The 23369-nt window shown below is 39.0% G+C and overlaps 1 protein-coding gene across 2 annotated transcripts in view; it reads left to right on the forward strand.

The window, feature by feature from the left end:
* Positions 1-23369, forward strand: part of TRHDE (thyrotropin releasing hormone degrading enzyme) — a 208332-nt gene that overhangs the window by 27820 nt on the left and 157143 nt on the right. For both annotated transcript variants that reach the window (XM_032688741.1, XM_032688742.1), the window contains exon 3: positions 12237-12363. In XM_032688741.1, coding sequence (XP_032544632.1) covers positions 12237-12363 — 127 coding nt within the window. The remainder of the gene's footprint in view (positions 1-12236; positions 12364-23369) is intronic.

The raw sequence follows: 23369 nt of genomic DNA on the forward strand, positions 1-23369 counted from the left end.
TAATTACTTTTAAGTGAATAATAAAAAAAACTATGCCTTTAAGCAAAGCTAAATAGTCTCAGCATGGTTGCTACTTTACAAAAGGTGTTATTATGGGAGTGCGATGGTTACTCTTACACGAGTCAATGTGGGGAACCTCAGTTTTCAGAATGTCTTCTAAGTTAAGCAATTTCAGGGGTACAAGTCTACAGTGTGGAATAAAGTTTGGATCTGGTTTTTGAAAAACATGTGACTGAGGAACCTAAAACCAGGATTTTTCTTTTTTTTTTTTTTTATTTGTAATTGAAAAGATGCTATTTTCCAGAAAATGTGTTTTAGGAATAGTAATTTGATGATTTATAATGAAAAGATGACTTATCAGTTTGGGACAGTGAGGATATTCAAGTTCTATTTCTGGCTCTTTTTCAGATTTCCTTCCTGATATTAAGCCCAGCTTTCTGCATCTTTCATTTATAAAATGAGGATGATAACAGTTCATTTTCCTCATGTTTTACCTTTTACTCTTTAGACAGGAAGATTGAGAATAACAAACATCTCTTGCGCATATTTGTGTAGTCAACTAAGCACAGAGGAACTTTGTTGTCATATTGAGTCTCTAGATGCTGCCAAAATATAAATCAGCAGTTACAATGTTTTCATATTATCATTTCAAATGGAATCACTTGAAGGTAACATCTTTGCGCTTGTGACAGAGCAGTCTCTAACTAGGTAAAAGCAGGCATGCTGTAAAGGTGCCGAACATTGTAGGTCACTTGTTAGCACTTTCTTTAAACTTGTGTACTTCTATAACTTTTTTAAAGTCCAAAAGTAGGGAAATATCATTTATGAATGATGTGTGGTGTGAATGCTTTGCCTATAAAATAACCAGTAAATAATACTTGGAATAAGAGAACTCAATCCAATCCCAATCCAACCAAAGGAAGTCAAAATTGGTGTTAACCCTGGGAATACATCTGCTGCAGATTTTTTTTCTGGAGGAAAAAGCCATTCCCACATCATCTTACCTCTGGGGTTGTGATACAGACTTTGTATGTGTAATAGGTAAATAATGTAAATCTTTGTGCTTTGTTTCTTAAAGCTATGCTGATTTTTCACCTTCTACAAAGAACTGGCAGGAGCTTTAACCACTGGGAATTTCAACAGTTTAGGCACTGAATTACCCACAATAGCACTTCAGAAGAACTTGAACCTTCCTCCTAGGCTGAAGTTCTGTAATAACTGAAATTTATCTGTAACCAGTCTGTCATGGTCCTCTCTTCTCTCCACAAATGTTTTTTCTTACTATCTAGCACTGAACTGATGGGTGTCCAGATGAGGAAGCTGGGTTGCCTGGACACTACCCATCTGGTTGGCACAGTTAGCTGACTCATCTGGCTGACAGGTTGCTGTGAGAAGAGATGAACCCTAGTGCTGGTGTAATAGGAGAGTCGAGGCTGAATGACTGAGTATATGGCGGTGAGATCGTGGCAGTCTTGGCTGGCTGAAATGGCTATGAAATGGTGTCTATAATTACATTTGCTCTACATTAGTTGTTAACATGTTCACTTTCTGTCTCTGAGCCATTTCAACAAGATGATACGGATTCTAAGTGCTCTAAATTAATCTTAATGGCACTGTGGTCAGTGACATAGTCAGTATTTTATTGTATGCTAGTTGAGCACTGGTTGGATTTATATGTAAGTGCAGCTCATTAACTTTCCAAAGTATTTTATGATCTCAAGTTAGAAATTGTAGCATGTCTGCATGACAGTTTTTCCTCCTGGTAGAATACATTGTTGCACCTTTGGCTGGAGCAGTCACATTTGTTTTGGTTCAGAGGAGAAATTGATGAGGCAACTAGATGCTTGTCCCATGTGGTCACGTTTATTTAGAAAGGGGCTGCACAAAGCTCTTCTCCCCTTCTCACAAGTCTGAAAATACCTGACAAATCTTTTTGCTTTATATCCTGCATTTGTCCACTGTCACCCCTAAGTTTCTCTCACTTCTTTCTCCTTGAGGGTCATGCTGCAAGGTTTTATCTAGGAACATCTGGACATCTGGGAGGAAACAGTTAGCGACCTGCTAAGCCACTTGGATTGTCACAAGTCTGTGGGACCATATGGGGTCCATCCAAGGGTGATGGGGGAGCTGGCAGAAGAGCTCGCCAAGCCACTCTCCATCATTTACCGACAGTCCTGGCTCACTGGGGAGGTCCCAGATGGTTGGAAGTTGGGGAATGTCACACTGATCCACAAAAAGGGCTGCAAGGAGAACCCAGGAAACTACAGGCCAGTCAACCTGACCTCAGTGCCTGGCAGGGTTATGGAGCAGATCATCCTGAGTGCAATCACACAGCACCTACAGGATGGACAAGAGATCAGACCCAGCCAGCACGGGTTTAGGAGGGGCAGGTCCTGTCTGACCAACCTGATCTCCTTTTAGGATCAGGTGACCCACCTTGTGGATGAGGGGAAGGCTGTGGATGTGGTCTACCTGGACTTCAGCAAAGCCTTTGACACCGTCTCCCACAGCATACTCCTGAAAAAGCTGGCAGCCCACAGCTTGGACAGGGACACTCTGTGCTGGGTTAGGAACTGGCTGGAGGGCCGGGCCCAGAGAGTGGTGTTGAACGGTGCTGTGCCCAGTTGGCAGCCGGTCACTTGTGGTGTCCCCCAGGGATCAGTGTTGGGCCCAGTTCTACTTAATATTTTTATTGATGATCTGGATGAGGGGATTGAGTGTACCATTGGCAAATTTGCAGATGACACGAAGTTGAGGGGGAGTGTTGATCTGCTGGAAGGCAGGAGGGCTCTGCAGAGGGACCTTCAGAGGGACAAGCAGGAGAGATGGTCTGATTCCAACGGGATGAGGTTCAACAAGGCCAAGTGCCGGGTCCTGCACTTTGGCCACAACAACCCCATGCATTGCTACAGGCTGGGGACAGAGTGGCTGGAGAGCAGCCAGGCAGAAAGAGACCTGGGAGTTTGGATTGACAAGAAGCTGAACATGAGCCAGCAGTGTGCCCAGGTGGCCAAGAAGGCCAATGGCATCTTGGCCTATATCAGGAACAGTGTGGCCAGCAGGACCAGGCAAGTGATTCTTCCCCTGTACTCAGCGCTGGTGAGGCCACACCTGGAGTACTGTGTCCAACTCTGGCCCCTCAGTTCAGGAAGGATAATGAGCAGCGGGTCCAGAGAAGAGCAACGAGGCTGGTGAAGGGACTCAAGCACAGGTCCTCTGAGGAGAGGCTGAGGAAGCTGGGCTTGTTTAGCCTTGAGAAGAGGAGGCTCAGGGGAGCCTCCTCACTCTCTACAACTCCCTGAAAGGAGTAGCCAGGTGGGGGTTGGTCTCTTCTTCCAGGCAACCAGCAATAGGACAAGAGGGCATGGTCTTAAGCTGTGCCAGGGGAGGTTTAGGTTGGATATTAGGAAGAAATATTTTACAGAGAGAGTAATCAGACACTGGGCTGCCCAGGCAGGTGGTGGATTCACCATCCCTGGAGGTTTTTAAGCTGAGACTGGATGTGGCAATTAGTGCCATGGTCTAGTAACCATGGCAGTATTGGATCAAGGGTTGGACTTGATGATCTCAGAGGTCTTTTCCAACCCAGTTGATTCTATGATTCTGTGATCTACTATATCTGTTCAAAGCCTCTTTCCCCTTGCCTTGCAACAGTGTTCAGGTACCGCAATGCTTGCGTTTAGTTTCCTGAAACATCTCTCTATTCCCTCAGTGAGCATTTCTATCATATAAACTTTTTTTTATTGATGGCTTCTCTTATTTTAACTAGTTTGTTAAAACAGTCTTGAATGAGGATTCAAAGACAGTGTTTGTTTACTTTAAAAAAATTCCATCCAGTCTCTAGCAAAGCTGTTTCCTTAGGAAGTATCAGGTCATTGAATGCTCATTGGTTTCAACTACCTTTAAAAAAAATTCCCAAGTTTATTAAAATATTTAGGGTTCGGTGCAGTGCTGTATGTGACTGCTCAGTTTAGAGTAATCTCTTTATAAAAATGAGCTGTCCCTTCGGTATTCAGTAAGCATATTTCAGTACCATGCAGTCTTTTTTGAGTATTGTCCATGATGAATAATGAATAGGAGATTGAAACAAGACATTCTTCTGTCATTTCTTCCTATTATCACATTTAACTATGTTCACTACAGCAGAATTGATATTTCACTACAGCTACCTCTCTCTTTCTCTCCTTCACTCGTCACTGTTGTAAAATTTATTGCATTTGAGCACGCACAAAATGTGTGGAGTTATGTGCACATGTGAAACAATCCATGCACGTTCTTAGTGGAATCTGGCCTGTAGCTTGTTTGCGTATGTAGTGAAGCGTTATTTATTTTGAATTTATCACATTTAAAAACCCATTTGAGATGCAATGCCTTGTTTGCAGAAGTGATGCAGGGAGTTTGCAGCCAAGACTGTTGGATCCAGGCATCTGCCTGCTATATTGAATGCGTAATGTGACCCTATCTTTATCTCTGTAACAATAATAAAAGCAATACTTATGCCTAAAATAGTGAACAAAATAATGATAAAAGAGATCTCAGATTATCGAGTAAATTGAAGCTTTTAGGAACAGAGGCAATGCATGTGTTTTTTGTCTGAGGGTGTCACTTGCTGCTGAAGTATGACAGATCTTGAAATAAAGGGCAGAAGACTGTTTTGTCCCCCTTTAAAAAGTTTGTAAGTGGCTGCTCTGTTGAAATGTTAGGGTCTTCTGTAACTATAACATGTAAAGGCATGTTTGAGGTTAAACACATATTTAAAATTGAACTTATGCATAAGCCCTTTCTGCACTGAGATTTTTAAATCATTGTGGGATCCCAGATGCGCCAGCACTGGGCTGAGCCCATGGATATAGTCACATAGAGGACTGGAGCTAGTTTGGAGGGGCATCCCAAGAACAGTGCTTAGTGTAGAGTTTGCTGGCTTTGAGAAAGGGATTAAAGGACAGACATTATTCCCAGAATGGCTTTGCTGACACCAGTTGATGTGCAGAAACATCTGTTTCATAATGGGAAAGCACTCTAAGCTGCTTTATAACACCTGACAGTAATTCTCTGTGAAGTAGGTGGGAAGGGTAACTATCATTAATTGTGAAGTGAATTCCTTTGTTGATTCCCATGCTTGCCTGAGAAGACAAGATCTAAGGTTCTTGGCAGACTTTTGCTCCATTTCCATACCCCTATTTGCTCCCAGTCTGTTCAGACTTAAGTACATGTAGCAAAATGGAACAAAGACAGAAGAAAGGTCGAGGGGACATTGAGACATTAGGAAAATAGATATATGCCATGCTTGGAACATTAGCCGTGTTTGCTTGGAGAGTTACTACAATAGTGCCGAGGTAAATGAGGGAGAGGTTCAGATCTCTTTTGGTTCCACAGGCATATGTGATGTGACAGCATTCAGGGCTGGGGAAAGGCTCTCCGTGGATGTGGGTGCCTTTAGGAGTGGTTTTGTGTAGTGATGTGGGTGGCAATGTCTGGGGTATTAGATGATGTGAAGCAAGGGTTAGGATTATATATGCATCATCTCCCCTTGTCCTGGCCTTGCACCTGATGTACCTTGTACTTTAGAACTGTATATGCACTTATACATTTGAAGCCTACCCTTGAAGACATTATTATCTATGCTGTACAAAGCTGGCCTTGTACCTGATGCAGCAAATAGTTACTGCTGTGTATATTCTGCATCAGGCTGTTTTCAAGATTCAGAGAGCTATTTTCCTTATAGTACATGAGATAGAAACATACAATCCAGGCCTGCCTCTCATGATTTGAACTATTAGTGGCCATGACCAAAGTACAGCCATTTAAAAGACTGGGTTTTTTTTGCCTTTTTTTTCCCCTGTGCAACTGCATAACAAGGACTGTTCAAGCAGTGATCTACAAACATGGACTGTAGATATGGTGGATGCTGTTGGTGAAGTTTGCCTTGGCAGAAGTGTCCCTAGCCCAGCGGCAGGACCAGTCGTGTCTCTTGCCCCTGTAGCTAAGAAGAGTCATTCAGTTGAAATCAATGGGTGTTGTCTTAGGCCGTTAGAGCCCACTGAACCATCTGCTTTCACAAGTCTTTTCTTGCTAAAGCAGAGGTGCACTTCATTTCCTTGGAGCAGTATTTCGCATCAAGTGAGCTGTGATTCCCCTAGGGCATAGAGGATGGCAGTTGGAGTGGTCTTAAAACATGGAAAAGACGGCTAAACATTTAAAGGAAAGTTGCCTTGCAGAATGAATGCAAACTATTATATGGGATTATTGTGATCAGCAAACTGTACCGTAACAATAAATAAAAGAATAAAAATGTCTTTAGGTGACACTAAAAAGGTAACACCATTCTAAGAACGTTTCAAAGGGAATGCACACATGAACTAGAAGGTGGCATAGAGAATAATGTCTTCAAGAGTAGACTTCAAATGTATAAGTGCATAAAAATTCTAAAGTAGGTGGTGGGCTCTGGTTCTGCAGGCCTGCAAACTTCTTACTGTAACATCCTGATTTCTGCCAGATTATCAACTTCCTTGATTCCTTGGGAAAGTAGGTTGGCAGGCTAATGGCACTTCTCACAAAGGTTTTTAGTGCTGCCTTCTAGTGCCAGAGGGAGAGCATACTATGGTTCTCTCTGGTCTTCCTTTATCTTTAGTGAATTCCTCTAGGGTAGATGGTGGGACAACAGTCTCTTTGCAATTAGGCATGTCTAAGTAATGAGTTTTATTTTTTATTTCCATGATCAAAATGTTGAATGTATTCCATGTTCCTCCTACCTGCATTGCAGAACCCTTTGGTTTGACTTGAAATATTTCACATAATGTGAAAAAATGACTGCATGTTTTTCCTTACCATTTGTATTGGATCTGGCTGGGATGTAGTTAATTTCCCAGCAGCCCTCACAGTGCTGTGCTTTGTATTGGTAGCTACAAAGGTGTTGATAATGCACCAGTATTTTGGCTGTTGCTGAGCACAGCATCAGTGCTGTAACATTCTTCCCACTCAAATCGAGGGCAAGATCCTGGGAGGGGACACAAGTAGGCCAGCTGACCCAAACTGAGCAAAGGGATATTCAATACCATATGACATCAGCTCAGGTATAAAAGCTACGGAAAGGAGGAGGAAGGGGGGGACATTCATTGTTTACAATGTTTACCTGCTGAGAAACCACTACATATGCTGAAGCCCTTCTCCCTGGGAAGTGGCTGGACATCATTTGCTAATGGGAAGTAGAGAATAAACCTGGTTATTTTCCTCTTTGCTTGTGTGTGCACAAAACTTTCACTTTTGCTTTAGTAAACTGCCTTATCTCAACCTATAGGTCATTTTCCATCTTGTTCTCTCTCCCCTGTCTGACTGGGAAGAAGAGTGATACGGTGAGTTGGTGGCCCTGGCATCCAGGCAAGGTCAACCCATTACACCATTCTTCATCCCTTTCATTCTATAGTCTTTTTCACACACTTAAATTTTAATGCCAAAAAAAAGATAAAGAAAAAAGTAGTGATTTTAACATGTCAAACCAGAATAGTTTTACTTCTTTTGAACCCATTCCTCTGTTTATTATGTGCTGAAATTATCACTAGTCTTTGGTACAGTAGAAACATTTTTAGTGAATATACTATTCTCCGGAAATAAAGATGTTTGTTGCTATCTACAATTGTACTTGTCAGAATTTTACCCATTATATCTTGTATATAGTTACTAATTCATATTTTTTTTTAAGCATTCTGAAGTAATAAGACAAGGAAAGCACTTTTCTTTTTAAGTACTAACTTTCTTTTTGATGGATAATTTTTACCTGCTGTAGACAGGAAGGTTTTTCTCATGCACTGTAGTTATTAACCTGATTTGAGTTACCTTTTACATATGTTGCACATTTCTCAGCATATATCGCTACTGTGCCTCACTATGGGAAACAGTTTTCATTTTACAGTCACGTTCATCTCTTCTGGCAACCTAGTGTTACAAATATTTTTAAAATTTCTTTGACTTATGTAACAAATGCTGAAATATTAAAAAAGACTACAGAAAATGTTGCAGAGTGTACAAATTGTTTGTAAAAGTACACTGTTTTATACAGCAAATACTTTCGACTAACTATAGAGAAGTAGGCTATTGATCACTTATAAAATACGTGGAATTTAGTATACAAATTTCAGGAATGTTTTAGTATTTTTTCTGATAATGCTACCAAAATAATTCCAAGAACTTGAATTAGGTTGCTAATATTTTTGAAGCAATCTTTCAGGATGATTTTTTTCGAGATATTATCTGAGTGTGGTTGAGTATTGTCTTTATTTAAAGTTCTTGTGAAACTGCTTGAGGGCTTCTGGAAGGCAAACAAGAGGAAACAACTCATATTTTTACCCACTTCAGAAAAGAATGAGAAAATATACATTGCAGCAATTTTCATTTGGGATCTCTAGTAACTTCTAGAGTTATTAACAGCTGTGTCTTATAACAGGGAGGTCAGGGTTGTAGGGCTGAAGGTACAAACCTACTTGCTCAAATTTGTGGTCGGAAGGAGATGGTCAGCCTGGTTCCATTTGAGAGAGAAACGAAAGACCTGTATTTCTTTTTCTTAGTAATCAGAACTTCTGTTGAGAAATGGGTAGTGGTTGCAAATGTAGGTATAAAGGAGCTAAGAAAAACCTCCAGAATTTAGATTAATTGTGTGAACTTAGTTATAATCTTAGGTATTGTGACAGTGTCATTATGAAAATGATTCCTCATAATATTTTTCTGATATTTTTGTCATTGAGGCACACAGGGAACTATGCTGCATCAGAATACCACCAGTATGCTGTGAATATGCGTGTTGTCTGAAGAGTCCCTACCTTATTAATTCCCAAATACGGAGGGTACATGGTGCAGGTTGTAAGGTGGCAGTGAGGCTGAATGCCTGCTTTGAATTCCCTCTCTACCTCTCTGCCACTACCACCTGAGTTGCTATGGGATGCCAAGTAAATCACATAAACTGACACAGTCTCATTTAGTCATTAATCATGTGTTACTGATTTTCTTAATGCTCAAACTATGGCACTTGTGGCCAGACTCAAAGCTGTATAAAGTGTTCACCACTGCAGTAAGATATAATTGGAACAGTGCTTTAAGTATGTGGAACAAAACTGTTAAGTATACTTGACATTGAGAGGTGTCCAGAATGGCACCCAGAATTAGTATTAGTCTCTCTTTGCTTACTTTCTTATGTGAAAATTATAGTCTAACCTAATCTTGCAAAGATTATGAAAAAGAGCATCACCGATATTTGCAGGGTAGTAGGTGCCATTGCAGTGAGTGATGAATTGTGCACCTAAGCAAGAAAGCTATTTATCTTTTGTAGGAGAACATGTAGTGCTTTTATTTATTATATTTAGGCCTGACCCTGCAGAAGATTTTGTTTTTTCTCTTATTTAAATTATTGTAAAATAGAATTCTTAGTATAGTGATCAAACAGTCTGTGGGAAAGTATATAATAATTAGGCATTATTGTTCAGTCCAACACAATTTTAAAGCAACACAACCTACCTGCCTTTTGAAATGAAAATACTAAACCAGCAAGCAATTTATTCTAAACAAATCTCATATCTTAATCTTCATTCTGTTTTATTTACTTATTTATTTACTCCTCTTTGGAGCAGTATATGAAGACTTTACAGTCTTTATTACTTAATGCTCAGAATCTTATAAGCTAAGGAAATAATATAATCCCTATTTGATGGATTTGGCAGTAAGATATCTTATGGTCAAAGTAAGCCCGTACACATTAAAAGACATCAGTGTGTGAAAGTTAGTGGACTTTAATTTCGAGCTTATAGGTACCAGAATTTAGACTCTGGACCAAGCTCCTTGTGTTGTGAATGACACCTCAGAAAGTGTCATCCAAAACAGCTAACCGGGTTGGCAGAGTGTCCAGATTGTCCCCTGTGGTAACCCTCTGTCCCTGCCCTCTGCTAACCAACAGGGAATTTTCTGAGGCCAGGGATAGGCCTGTGATGGTGCGTCTAAGGTTCCTCCATATATTTCATGTTCGGTGGTTGTTGGGTGAAAAGCAGAAGCAGACCCAACATTTGAAGATATCTGGCTGCTTTGGCAATACCTGTTGCCTCAAAATCCCTGAGAGACCTGGACAAAGGCACAAGTAATTTCTGAAGTGTATTCCAGCTTGGGGGTGACCTTGGTGTGAGCCATGGGGCCCTGGCAGTCCAGAGCTGTTCTGGGCAGGCAGAGAGGCAGAGGGAAACTTTACGGGCAAAATAAAACTGTATTTAGTGTTAGACAGGAGACAAATGAAAGTTTGCAGCATTGAGGTTTTTGAGCTTTGGTACCTTGGCTCTATCTCAGACACTATTTAATACCTTTTCTGCATTTGCCAAAAGACCCACATTGTAATGCAATAAATTGAACCTTGATTTTTCTTGTATCTACCTATTATTTTCTTCTCTTCAGTTGTCATATTTATTATTATGGATGCATTTGGCCACTGTCAAATTGAATGATTTTTTGCAGACTTGGTTGGCTGACTCTTTTTTTTTCCTAGTTTGCTGGTACAGTCAACTGTGCCAGTAAAGCAATTATGCAAAATTGTGTATAAAGGTTTAATGATACAAAACAGTGTTCATCACAAATCTAATTGTGATTCTTAATATCCTTCAACAAACTAAAGGTTTTGAGACATTTGGATTAGCATCTCTGTGGTTAATATCTATTTTGTTAAAAAATATATTTAATTTAGCAGATAAGGGAACATTTAATGTACATGCTACTGTTAACTTTGAAAGGAAGCAATAAACAAAAATAGTGACTTGGAGGGATTCAGATAATAGTTTATATGCTTTCAGGTGGTGATTATAGGAAGTCTGCTTTATTACATATCTCATTAGGTTACATCGTTACCTGTTTTACATTACAAGTGATAACTATGTATGGTTGATGGTGCGCTGAGTCTAATACAACACAAAGATTAAAGATGGGCACTGTAATGAAGCAAATAATGTGTCTGCATACTGAAAACAAAGAGATAGCAAGTTACAACAGAATTGATAGGTACAGTATATCTGGTTTCCACTTGGATAACTGAACTGGTTACTTTCGGTAGTAAAGCAATACTTGGTAATGCTTTCACTGAAGCAAAAAATTGCACTGGCTTTTCTTGGTCCATAGTAGTGTTTAGAAACATTCCAAAGCTGACATCTCTCCCTCATGTTTGCATTGCTGTTTTCTGATTTCTGCCCTACTGCTTTCCTCAGAACTCTGGGTGGGATTTAATCCTGCCACAGAAAGTATTAGGACTGACATTTAGTAGAGTCTCATTTGTGTCAAGTCGTTATGTACTGCAGGGAGAGACCTTCTGCCAGTTTTTAGAGATAAAGCACATACTAGGCGAATGAGGAGGGAGAGTGAAAAGTGGCTCTCCTTTCTGTCCCTTTCTTGGTTAACAGTTCTTGGCTGTATGTTGTGTTTGCACTAAGGAAGCGTTAAGGACTGTAAGGACAGGGAAGAGGGAAAAACCAAGAAGTGCTTTCTGCTACCTTCTTAATCAGGGTCAGACTTGAATGCAGAATTATGAAGGTGAGTTCTTTTCAGTTGGTTCACTCCAGGTAGTCAAATATGTGAGCTGTTTTATACTGAACAGAGCAGTCTGTAGCTTGTATAAACAGCTTTGATTTACTGCTTTCTGAAAACAGAGACCTGAAGCAGTCAAGGAGGTTTCAGGAATGTTAATTGTTTGTGTACATGAATGAGCTTATAAATGGTTGTTTTTGCAGTCTTCCCAAAGCTCATCGAGGGTAACTGTGTCACTGCCAGAGAAAAGAGAATGATTATTTTCTTTTCTTCACAGTCTACTAATATTTTCAGGGCTTGATATAATGTGCCTTTAACAAACCATGAACTTCTCTCCTACTGAGTCACTGCATCCTGCCTACATTCAGTGTAGGCAGAGAACCATTATACTAATCCACTCTCTCATCATATCTCTAGCAAACACATGTTTTCTTCAAATATTTATTTTGATGCAAGGAGTGTTAAGTTTTTTATTTGGCAACACAAGCAATTAGAACTTCTAAACTTTGTAAATTTAATTGTGGTAGTCCTGGTTTTCAGCTATGACATGTTTTGAGAAATGTACAACAGTCATATTTGGCTTTAAGGTAATCCCGCCATGTCACAGCAACCTTAGGATAATTCATCTCTGCAGATATGATAGATTTAAAAGGCAGATGCTGAAATGATTGGTCTTTTGCTTTGTTTTTTAACAGGTACGGTTATATGCAAGGCCTGATGCAATCAGAAGAGGATCGGGGGACTATGCTCTGAATATTACAAGGAGTCTCATTGAGTTTTATGAAGATTATTTTAAAGTGCCCTATTCCCTGCCAAAATTAGGTAAGATTTTCTTCAGAATGTGAAGTTTGTCCAGAAATGAGAGATTAAGTCAGCTATTTTAAAGCAATTTTAAGACTGTAATGTATTACATTTCAAGGTAAGAAATATTTGGGTTAATTTAGAAGAATCAATAAGAAATTTTTCCTTGCAGAGGAATGGAAGCCAAATTTTTCCTTCTCCATCTTGGAACTGAAAAGATCATGAACCAGACAGTACTTATGTTTCTAGACAAGGGGTAGAGAACTTGAGACCTTTCACTGTTATGTGGGTTGGTGGGGATTTTTGTTTGGTTTTTTTTTTGATGGTGTCTATTTTGGTCCTTACTTCCATTAGATAGCTACTGGGAGATATTTGTTCTGCAATATTTGTATCTTGATACCTCAGCCTTAGATGGGGAACAGAAGTGAAAATATTTGTGGAGACTGGGAACCTGTAACAGTGCAAGACTGGGTTTTTTGGTTGGTTTTTTTATGGCTTATGTGGTTTATTAATGATAATTAGTAGACAAACTTAATTGTCTTTTGATTATTGAAAGAATTGCTGTGAACTTGTTTTGCTGTGACCCCACAAATTTCTATTACATTTTAAAAATAATTTCTTCTCATCTTCCCTTTTCCCACAATCAGTTTTTCTCCTACACACTTAAATACCTTACACTATATTATTACGCCCTCCCTCCTTTGGAGTGTGTTTGATCAAGATCCAGAAAAATCTATTGCTCAGCAGCAGAAAGAGAGCTTCTATTTGATCAGAAGTGTTAGAGTTGGAACCACAGGTTCCTCCCAGGAACTTGGGGTTTATTTCATTAAATCTCTTGCCTGCTGAGTAGCTTTTATTAGACTTTCAGCTAATGGTGTAGGAGATGGATAAAGTAATTGATGTTGCTAGATGAGGGTATTGCATGATGATATGCACAAACTTTCTGTGTATGCTTTCATACATAACTTCAGGTATGTAATGATGATTTGTAAAGGAAGTTATAGACTTACAGGGGCCAAAAGTTTAGCAGGGAAAAATAATCAAGAACTTGATTATAATATAAAAGATGAATATAAAAGCTGAAACAGAATGGCTTGGGTTGGAAGGGACCTTAAAGATCATCTAGTTCCATCAAAACATCAGAACATCCAAACATCATTACTTCAGGTAGTTTATTGAGGATGCCAGCTAGCAGCAGACAGTAGTGACTGTATCTGCTTCAGAGTATCTTTCAAAATTACAACATATGGTCTTTAAACTCAGCATGCTGTATTCAGTGTCATTATGCTGTGATATTATCTTTTAAAAATATTTTATTGGAAATGAGTGTGTTCCAGTTTAGATCTTTTTGGAAAAAAACAGAAGGCACAGTCACAAGTAAAATTGTATTTTTTCATGAAGTATTTGTAGTGAAATTGTTAGTAGGAAATACTGCTTGAAAACTTTAGCTATTCTGTAGTGATACTATAGAGAATAATTTCAAAAGTTTTGTGTACGACAATAAGGTTAAATTTATTTATTGTAAATATAGGAAGAAAGGTTTCAAAACTCTCTCAGTGATGTAAATATTTTTGAAATTTTTTTTGCATATGAATACAGGTATATTTGTTCCCAGTTCATCCAATCACTGATTGTTATATTTAAGCATGTGCTGTTGTCTTTAACCTGAAAGAGTACTGAATTTTTATTTTTTTTAAACAGGAAAATGGAAGGGTAGAAAAAACTAGTCTGATGGGTGAATAGAAGGACTAAAAATGGCGACACTGTAGTCTATTATGATACGGATTTTGCAGCAATATTAAAGAATTTTCTAAATGAAAAGTCAAAACAACAGCAGTGGAAAACCCATGTGCATAGGAAGATATGTTGATACTGAAAATGCACCTGGGCTCGTTAGGCTTAGGACACTCACCTGATTCACTGCTGTCACTTCTGCAAAGGATTGAATACTTTATTAAGGTTTTAAGAAAAATGATAATGTTTTTGTGGGACATTTTAGGAGTTTTTCATTTCACTTCCAATTGTGAAAGTGGGAGTGAAAAATGAAGAATGTACTTCAGGGAGCTTTTTAATGTCAACATCAGTTTTGTAGAAAATATTCCATTTAAAACATAGATGTTTTAAAAAAAATTGTTTCATCTGTTGTTCAGCTCTAGCAAAACTGAACTTAAGCAAATATAATAATTTTGTTTGAAAGCACAATTTATGTTTACAAAATAATTCTGTTGTTGAAATACTGGCCAGTTTACTATGCAGGTGCTGTACTAACTACTGAGTGTCAAACTGTTAGCATCAGTGGTGTAATGCTGCAGGATGTGAGTGTTAGAGTTGCAACCACAGATGATCCTCCCTGGAAAAGTGACCTACAAGCCTTGGCAAAGCACTTGATCATCTGTGTGGTCCATTTGAACTCTGCTGTAGGAATATCTGAGGACATTTAGGCTCCTCAGATCTATTGCTATATCAGAGAGGTCTATGTTAATTTGTTCCTTTCTTATTCATTGAGGTCCATTTCCAAGGATCCTTGGCACTTGAAACTAGTGCTCCTCATCTGATTTTGTAATAAATTGACTAGTGTTCTCTACAGGAACTGCTTTCTCCTGACACTCTTGACTCCCGACTGTTTTTGACTAGACTTTCATACTGTGCTTACATGCAGTCAGATGCCTGTGGCCAAGATTTTTTAGATCTTATATGGCCTGTACTGGTTTCTGAATGTCCTGGAACAATAGATGTGTTTACCAATTGATGTGAAGTCTGCTAATGAATGTGAATTGGGAATTGAATCACCAATTTCCACAGTTAAAAGTTCTACTTAGCTTGTAGGTCTATGCTTTTTTCCCCCACATCATACTCTGAACTGGAAGGTGCTGGTGTAGGGTTTCAAACCAATAATTTTTATATGAATTTAATGTCTAAAAAATGTGTCAGATCTTTTAAAAAACCTAGATTTTCCCAAGACTATAATATCATTATAAACACTAGTTGAAATGACGGGTAGATAAAGTATTGGGTTTTATTTAATCTAAAAAGATATGCAGTAGGGTTTTTAATTGTGTTCCTATGGCTGGTGAATATAAAATATTTCTGTATTTATATCACATAATTATTTTTAATCCAGTTTGCAATACACAAAAAATGCTTTGTATGCATAGAGCTTTTTCTTATGAGGATCTTCAAGGCTGGAATAGTCTTGAATTTTTCCCTCCGGAGTCCTGACCAGTTGCTCTTTTGAAGTGCACACAGCTTAGAAATTTAAAAGGAAAAAAGAAAACAAAGCCAAAAACCCACATCAAAATGGAGTCTTCAAAGGTCAGAGTAAAACTCACATGAGGAGGAATGATAAGGTAATCAAGCACTCTTTACATGTGGACAGTTGTGACTCTTAAGTTGTGAATGATTTGAAGTGTGAGGGCTGACTGCCTTTTCCAATCAAGACTGGAGGGTCACCCAGTGTCGTTAGCAGGTGGCAGGTACAAAGAACACAAAAAGATCACTGTTAGTGGAGCAGGTGGTAGATTTGTGCAACTCCTTATCAAAAGAGATAGTAGATGCAAAAAGATTATAAAAGTCCAGAGAGACATGGACAAGTACTTGGAAAGGTACTCCATGGAAGAAAATCCCATGGCTTGAAAACAGAAGCTAGGAAATACCCAAGTGAGTGCTATTTGTACTTCCCTGGTCTTATTCTTTCCTGAACATCTGTTTATGGCTGCTGTTGGAGAGAATACTGAGCAAAGCAGTCTTTTTGTCTGAGCTGGCAAGGTTATCCAATACGTTCATAATCTTCCAGTTTCCCGAGAGTTTTTATTAAAGGGCCACAAAATCTCTTTTCCAGAATACTTTATGTACTGGAACTGGGGAACTTTATAAGGCTCCAATTATGAAAGGCTACAAAACCTTCATATGTGGTGCGTAAATGAGCCATTTGTATGAAGATTTTTGGGTTTCTGGGCCTCGGTTTGCCTCCTCTTAACAGCATTGCAATATCATTGTGTTAGTGAGATGTGTTTGCTGTTTCTCTGAAAACTTGTTTTACAACTCGTTTTATTCTGAGTACTGTATTTAAATATCCATGCAATTAGCATAACCACTGTGGACAGTGTAAAGGAACACAGATGTCTCAAGGGTTGGACATAAAGTGCCTGACCCGAAGATGCTTTGCTTGGATTCGTTTAACTTTAGGTACTCAACTGGCGTGTCTAACTTAGCAAGCTGATTGCCCTAGCTTCCTTATTCATCAATAGAGGAGATATTCCTTTGGATGGTTTGAATCTTATATGGGCAAAGTCTCCTCTTTGAGCTGCCTAAGTAAGAGGAAAAATGTTTTATTAACCCCTGAGCTTAGTTTGTCATCTACACCCTTAAACCTTCATGATGCGCAGACTTGAGAAGGAGACATTTAGTGGTGGAGAGCTGTGAATAGGATTGGGAAGAACTTGGATTTCTCAGACAGCTTTTCATTCCCTGTAGAAAATGTCCCAAAAGGTGGAAATATGAAAAGCTGAAGAATCTACCTTAGGGCATGACTGCATATGTTACAGAGAGACTGGATGAAAATCCCCTAGCTGTTTTGTCTTGAGGTCAGTGAATATGAATCAATATGTAATTTATAATTACTGTAATTTGTGAGAGCACTTTTAAAAGCACTGTTAAAATATCATAGAATGGCCTGGATTGGAAGGGACCCTTAAGATCATATAGTTCGAAGACACCTGCCATAGGCAGGGACACGTTCCACTAGACCAGGTTGCTCAAAGCCCCATCCAACCTGGCCTTAAACACTTTCAGTCATGGGGCACCCACAACTTTCCTGGGCAACCTGTTCCAGTGCCTCACCACCCTTATAGTAAAGAATTTTTTCCTCATATCTGGTTGAAACCTACTCTCCTTCAGTTTAAGCCATTCCCTGTTGTTCTGTCACTACATGCCTTTGTAAAAAGTACTCTTCGTCTTCCATGTAGGCTCCCTTCAGATGTTGGAAGGCCACAATAAGGTCACCCCAAAGCCTTCTCTTTTCCAGGCTGAACAATCCCAATTAGGCCTTCTTTCATAGGAGAGGTGCTCCGTCCCACTAATCATTTTGGTGGGCCTCCTTGCTCCAACAGGTTGATGTTCTTGTGTTGGGGGCCCCAGAACTGGATGCAACACTCCAGGTGGGGTCACATGAGAGCAGAGTAGAGGAGCAGAATCACCTCCCTTGACCTGCTGGCCATGCTGCTTTTGATGCAGCTAAGGATACAATTGGCTTTCTGGGCTGCAAGTGCACACTGCTGGCTCATGTCCAGCCTCTCATCCACCAGCACCCTCAAGAGAAATACATTCCCAGACTTCTTAAACTCTTTTTCTGTAGATTTGCTGTACGGTAAACTTGGGAATTTCATGTGATATATTTTATGTGGATTTTTTTTTTGTCTGGTTTTCTTTTTTTCCCTTATAGGTATGTTTCAGGTACTAATTACCTGGTTCATGCAAAAATTATATAGTCTTGTTTTCATTATGCTGCCTAAAATGCTTTGAGGTTGTGAATGCAAAGTCTCAGAAAACAGTTTTCCAAGGGGTTTAGTGAACATGCTGCACAGTGGAAGACAAGATTGGACCATTAACATTTGCGCTTGGAGTACTTTAGGAGAACAGGATTTGGTTTTTAAAGTGTGTCACTGAAGAATTTAAACTCTCACTTATGAAGTAAAAAATAGCTCAACCATTAGAAAGAAGAAGTTTAACAAGGGACTGTTCTGATTCTAAATGAAAATTATGGACCTGTGCTCCATTCCCTGATTGTTGACAGTTAATATTTTGGTGAGAGAGACTGCTGCTGCCAGTGCCATGTGAGTCATTGCAGGCCCAGAATAAGTGTTAGGATGCTGTTGTACGTTGGCCAGGTGACTTGCTGTGTGTGAGGACTAGTGATTAACTGTTGATTTTGATTTAAGTGCTGTTAAGTGCCATGGGGTATCCTGAGAACTCTTAGCTGCTGCTTCTGCTGGCCTCCAGATGAGATTCTTTTGGGCCCTGGCTGGTTCATACTTGACAGTTTCACATGGCTTTTTTTTTAGTTTAAATAACTTTGAGCATCTCAATTTGGGTTGTCACCCATGTTTAGGCACGAGAATTGAAGCCTACTATTTTCTTTGACCAACTACTTGAAAGAAGCATAATGCTTCTGCACACAGAGGACTATTTGTTGATACAGGTCATTCCTACACAAAATGAACTATGTCACTTCTACGTGGACCTTTATGAAGATTCTGTTTTGAGATTTGTGGTGTGCTGGTTGTGGTGTATTTTTTCTTTTTTTTTTTTTTTTAATTTCTAAGGTACGAGTACTCCAAAACAGCAACCAATCAGGACACTGGGGAGAGGGGGGAAATTCCAGCTCTAGCCGTAGGGAAAAACAATGTATTCTCTCATAACAATGCTTTGAAATATGAGAAGGAACTGTGAGTTACTAGACTGAAACAAATCACATAGGAAATCAATCTGCAGTAAGATATTAAGAAAGAAGGGAAAAAATAGCCATCACTTAGGACTTACTGTATTGCTCTAAACTAATTTTAGTGGTAAACCAATTATTTCCATTAATGAGTTTAATACAGCTCACAGTAGGCATTGTATCAGGTTTTGGAAGTTTGTTAAGGGACTTGATCTCTCTCTGTTGCCTTGGCATGGCAAATCTGATATTGTTTGCAGGAGATGGGATATGCGTGGGAATAAAGCAGCTTTGTATAGAATAAAGATGAATGGGCCCTGGTGGAAATAATCCTCTTCTGAATGAAACGTTTTCCTTTCATTATTTAGTTATTTTCCTCTCCTCTTAATTGTGGCATGTATAGAAGCCGTACCTCTCAAACAAGGAAAGTGTTCAGATAGGAGCACTATTGCCAGTAGCAGTTCAGTCAGGCCGTAGTAAAAAGAGGATGACCGAATCTGACACTGTCCCCACTGGCTACTCAGTTAAATCAGCTTTGCTTTTAAATGAGTAATTAAAAAAAAAGCAAAAAAAAAAAAAAGCGTGTGATGCTGTTATGAGAGGGTAACAGGATGTCGAAAATTCCCTGGAAATGTCAGGGCTTTTTTTGAGCCAAGAGAATCCTTCATCTGAATGTAAATAGATTTTTCCTAAGCTGCTCTTCAGTATGTCATTTGAGCAGTTAGTACCAATGTAGAAGTGGGTGTGCTGAATTTCTGCAGTATCTATTCTTAGTTCTCTACCTTGTGAGAAACTAGATGCCTTCAGAAAATGATACATTTTATCATGAGTTGGGAGGAAAAGATCTTCAATACAGAGGTACCAGTAAAGGTATCTCTGTTGACTACAGAAAGAGGAAACTAATCTGGCTAGTTTAAATTTGATCTCTGATTCATAAATGGCGAAAAGATGAGGTGAATCCTTCTGTAGGATTTATAAAATGAGGTTAAGATCTCTGGCAGACAGAAACTCCACAGAAGTTATGGGAATCACCAGAAAACTGTGTGAACTTCTGTTGGTATGAGACAGTTAAATGCCTAAAAGCACATGAATCCAAAATACTTTCTAGATAGCTGTGGGTGAAGTAGTTTTCATTATAGCTCCTTTCACTCTGCTTGAGCAGAGCTCTCATCCCTGATTGTCTTCTTCATGGATGCTAGTGATTGTCTTTCTGTTAGCTTAATCATACTGTTCTTGACCAGAAACATTCACTTATGAATAAAGGTAGTACTGATTTCTCCTGCAAAATAGTATTGTGGGGATCAGGATCCTCTTGACCATGTCCAGCTTTTGAACTCCCTTTATTTTTAAGAGAGTTTGCAGAACATTTTTGATCACCTGTTAGATATGACAGTCAACAGGGTTCAACAGAGACTTTGACCAGCACCTGAAACCTTTTACACCAGCAACTGTAGCTTTGTCTTAAAGGAGTGTATGTAGAAAAAAGCTTAGGCCTTGCGTCCACGATGAACTTCATGTTTGTACAGGCAATGGGAACAGTGGTTTTTATTATAGGACAGGGTCTGTATGTCAGGATACTGGGAGAGTTGCTTTCTGTGCATGGTATGGCACTATGAAAGTTAACATGCAGACAGAGCTCAGAGCTGCATGGTGGAAAAACAAACATAGAAGGGTTTGGAAAAAAGATGAATTATATCACTGAGGATACTGTGTTAGATTTAGATGGTGCTTAAGAAGAGGGGTGTGTGAATCCTTGCGCAATGTGTAGGAAGATTGGATTGTAGAAGGATGGGCTAAACCAGGAGTTTTTTTTTCTTTTGAAAATTGTACTATAGCATTTAGTTTGAATGAAGTAGGTAATGTGGTTGGTCTGTATCAATTAGAGTAGTGAGGAGAAAGTAGTGGCCTTTTCTCTCAGAACTGAGGTAGAAACCCAATACCCTCTATATCTGAAACAGTACAGAAAGGTTACACGATCTGCTCAAGTATATTGTCTTTTGGTGGAAAAGACTGTTGTTGACCTAGTGAAACATATAGTCATATACAGTGAGTGTTGTTTAAACAGCACCTTCAAGAGAACTGCATATTCCCAAACAAGGCTGATGAAATAATAGTAATGTGTTCATAAAGACACCATTTGAGTAAATATAAAACTTTGCTGAGGACTTACTGGACTTTCTGTAATTTTGGTTCATAGTCATATGACAAACTGTAAATAAAGATGATTTCAATTCAGTTCATGAAGGTTCCAGTTTTTATTTAACTCTGCAGTTTCAAGTGGAAGGCAGGGAGGAACAAGGATACTATGGTGACTTCTGTTTTTTCTCTTACATGTGAAGTAGAGGCTTTCCTGAAGAGTGAAGCTCAGTAATATCAAGGTATTGTGCTGGTGAGGAAAAAAAAAAAGTGGCAGATTAGGGTACTGTCCACATCAAACACAAACAGAGTTCACTCAAACTTTTTTTAACATGTGTGGTTTGAGTACAGGACAATTCTGTTATTCTTTAAGAATTTTTGGTGTGAATTGAGACAGGTAGTTTTACATACCTCAGCAGCAGCAATTTCTTTCAGTAGTATTTTCTCATTCAGCGTTGTGGTTTTTGGCCTCCCCCATTTGATTTTAAGAATGAAGAAGGCTCAGTTTCAGGCCGGACTCAGAAACAAGTTTAAATGAGTCTAATGGGAACTATAAATCAATACAATGGAATCTTTTTTCCAGTCCTGTCTAAAAACATGTCTTCTGTACCAGTTTTCACCCTGCCTAGTGTTATGCTTGTTGGACCCTATAGTTGCTGTGTTGGCTTGCCAGAGTCATGGAGGAGCTAATGTCATGACAAAGCCTGTTCAGACTCATCTTTCAGAAGCACAGTTTTAGTTAGCCTGAGAGTCACAGAGCAACACCAGTATAGCCTATTTCCTTGGTCAAGGCAGGCAAGAAAGCCTTAAAAGACGTTTCTCCTGCATCTTTCCCTCATTCAGGGCACTTAGAGCTGTTAGGGTTTGCCTAGCCCCTTGCCCTCCTTATTCAAAGCCTCTGAATGGCTGGAATGACAACTTCCATGAAAAAAAGACCAAAAGGAGATTTCAACAATAGTTGCATTGTGTTGCTCCTTTTGCAGAGATAGCTATTGTTTTCACAGCGATTTCAAAAACACTGCCATCAGTTTAGTGCTGATTATTTGGACTTCAAAGAATATGTGATTTTATTAATTTTTTCATATCAGTATCATATGCTGATATTTTCATGAGAATGAAAACAAGTGGGTTCTGGTTTTTGTTTGTTTGTTTGTATTGTTTTTTTTCCCTGCAGCACTGGAGAAACATTCCTATTAACTCTCCATGTTTTCAGTTTTAGAAGGATTGTGCTCCTTTGGGGTAGTTTGTTATGCTCTCCAGATGGTATTGTGACAAAGTTTGTTTTCCATTAGATGCTGATTTGAGGGCAACAAATATATTACTTTGAGAAACAGAAGTTTTGCTAGGCCCAACTCATAAGAAAGCACTTTGTCCACTACCTCACTTAAACTGATTTGTATTTGCTTTTGTTTGTTTTTGTATGTTTGTCTTGAGGTATGCATTTATGTATTTTTTTAAAATGTTACCTTATTCCCATCCAGCGTAACACCAAGATCATGACACCTCCATAATTGTCCCTACTAAGGACTTTCTCCTTCACTGTGGACCTCATGCCATAAGGAAAATAGATAAGGGAAGTATACACACACACAGACACACACTGGTCTATACAACTCATATTCTTCCTAGTAAATGTAAGAGGTATGCATTACTACTGCAGTGAGAGTTACAAAAAAGTTACTGCCTACTGAAAATGTCCTCAATATTAGAAATAGTTAAAAGTCTCTATGTAGATGTGTGAAAATGAGCTTTCACATCTTTCTTCTGTTCTGTAAAAAACCCCTATAGATACAGACGTAAAGAAGATACATTTTCATATATCAGTGAAGAGCATGGGGAGTTTCTTTCAAGAGATTATGACAGGGTCTTGAAAAAGATCATAACGCATTAAAGTGGGACTTAAGTAGGCCAGAGATTTCTGTTCATACAAAAGATGTGAAAAAATGTATGACTACAGAGCTGAATAAACCTATTTCTTCTGCCTAAATTCTGCTGGCTTAGTTATAAACCTTCCACCTGTACTAGTTAGTTTCTGTAAGCTACTGAAATTCAAAAGAATGTATGTGCTCACCTTTTATTGCTTTTGCTTTTTGTAACTGAAAAGATATCCTAACACAATGAATTATGCTACGTTTGCAGCTCCATGCCTGAAGCAACTTCATTTTTGCGTTAAGGAAACCAATGATTTTCATTGTAAAGATGAAAATTTTAAGATGGCTGAACAACTTTCATTTGAACAAGTGAATTGTCACTGTACATCTTCCACCCCCTCCTTCCCGCCCTCCCCCTGCTCCCCCCCCAGTCTCCGCTTCCTGCTTGCTGGCAAGCATCTTAAAATGGTAAATGGACATTGAAAGAATCACTTAATAAAAATGCCGTGGAGATCTCTGCAGATACTGCTAAACTTGCTTTCTGTGTTCTCTCTTGCTGTGTATGAATTCTCCTTTTCTTCTAATTT

The sequence above is a fragment of the Chiroxiphia lanceolata genome, chromosome 5 (assembly GCF_009829145.1).
Source record: "Chiroxiphia lanceolata isolate bChiLan1 chromosome 5, bChiLan1.pri, whole genome shotgun sequence".
NCBI classification, from domain to species: domain Eukaryota; kingdom Metazoa; phylum Chordata; class Aves; order Passeriformes; family Pipridae; genus Chiroxiphia; species Chiroxiphia lanceolata.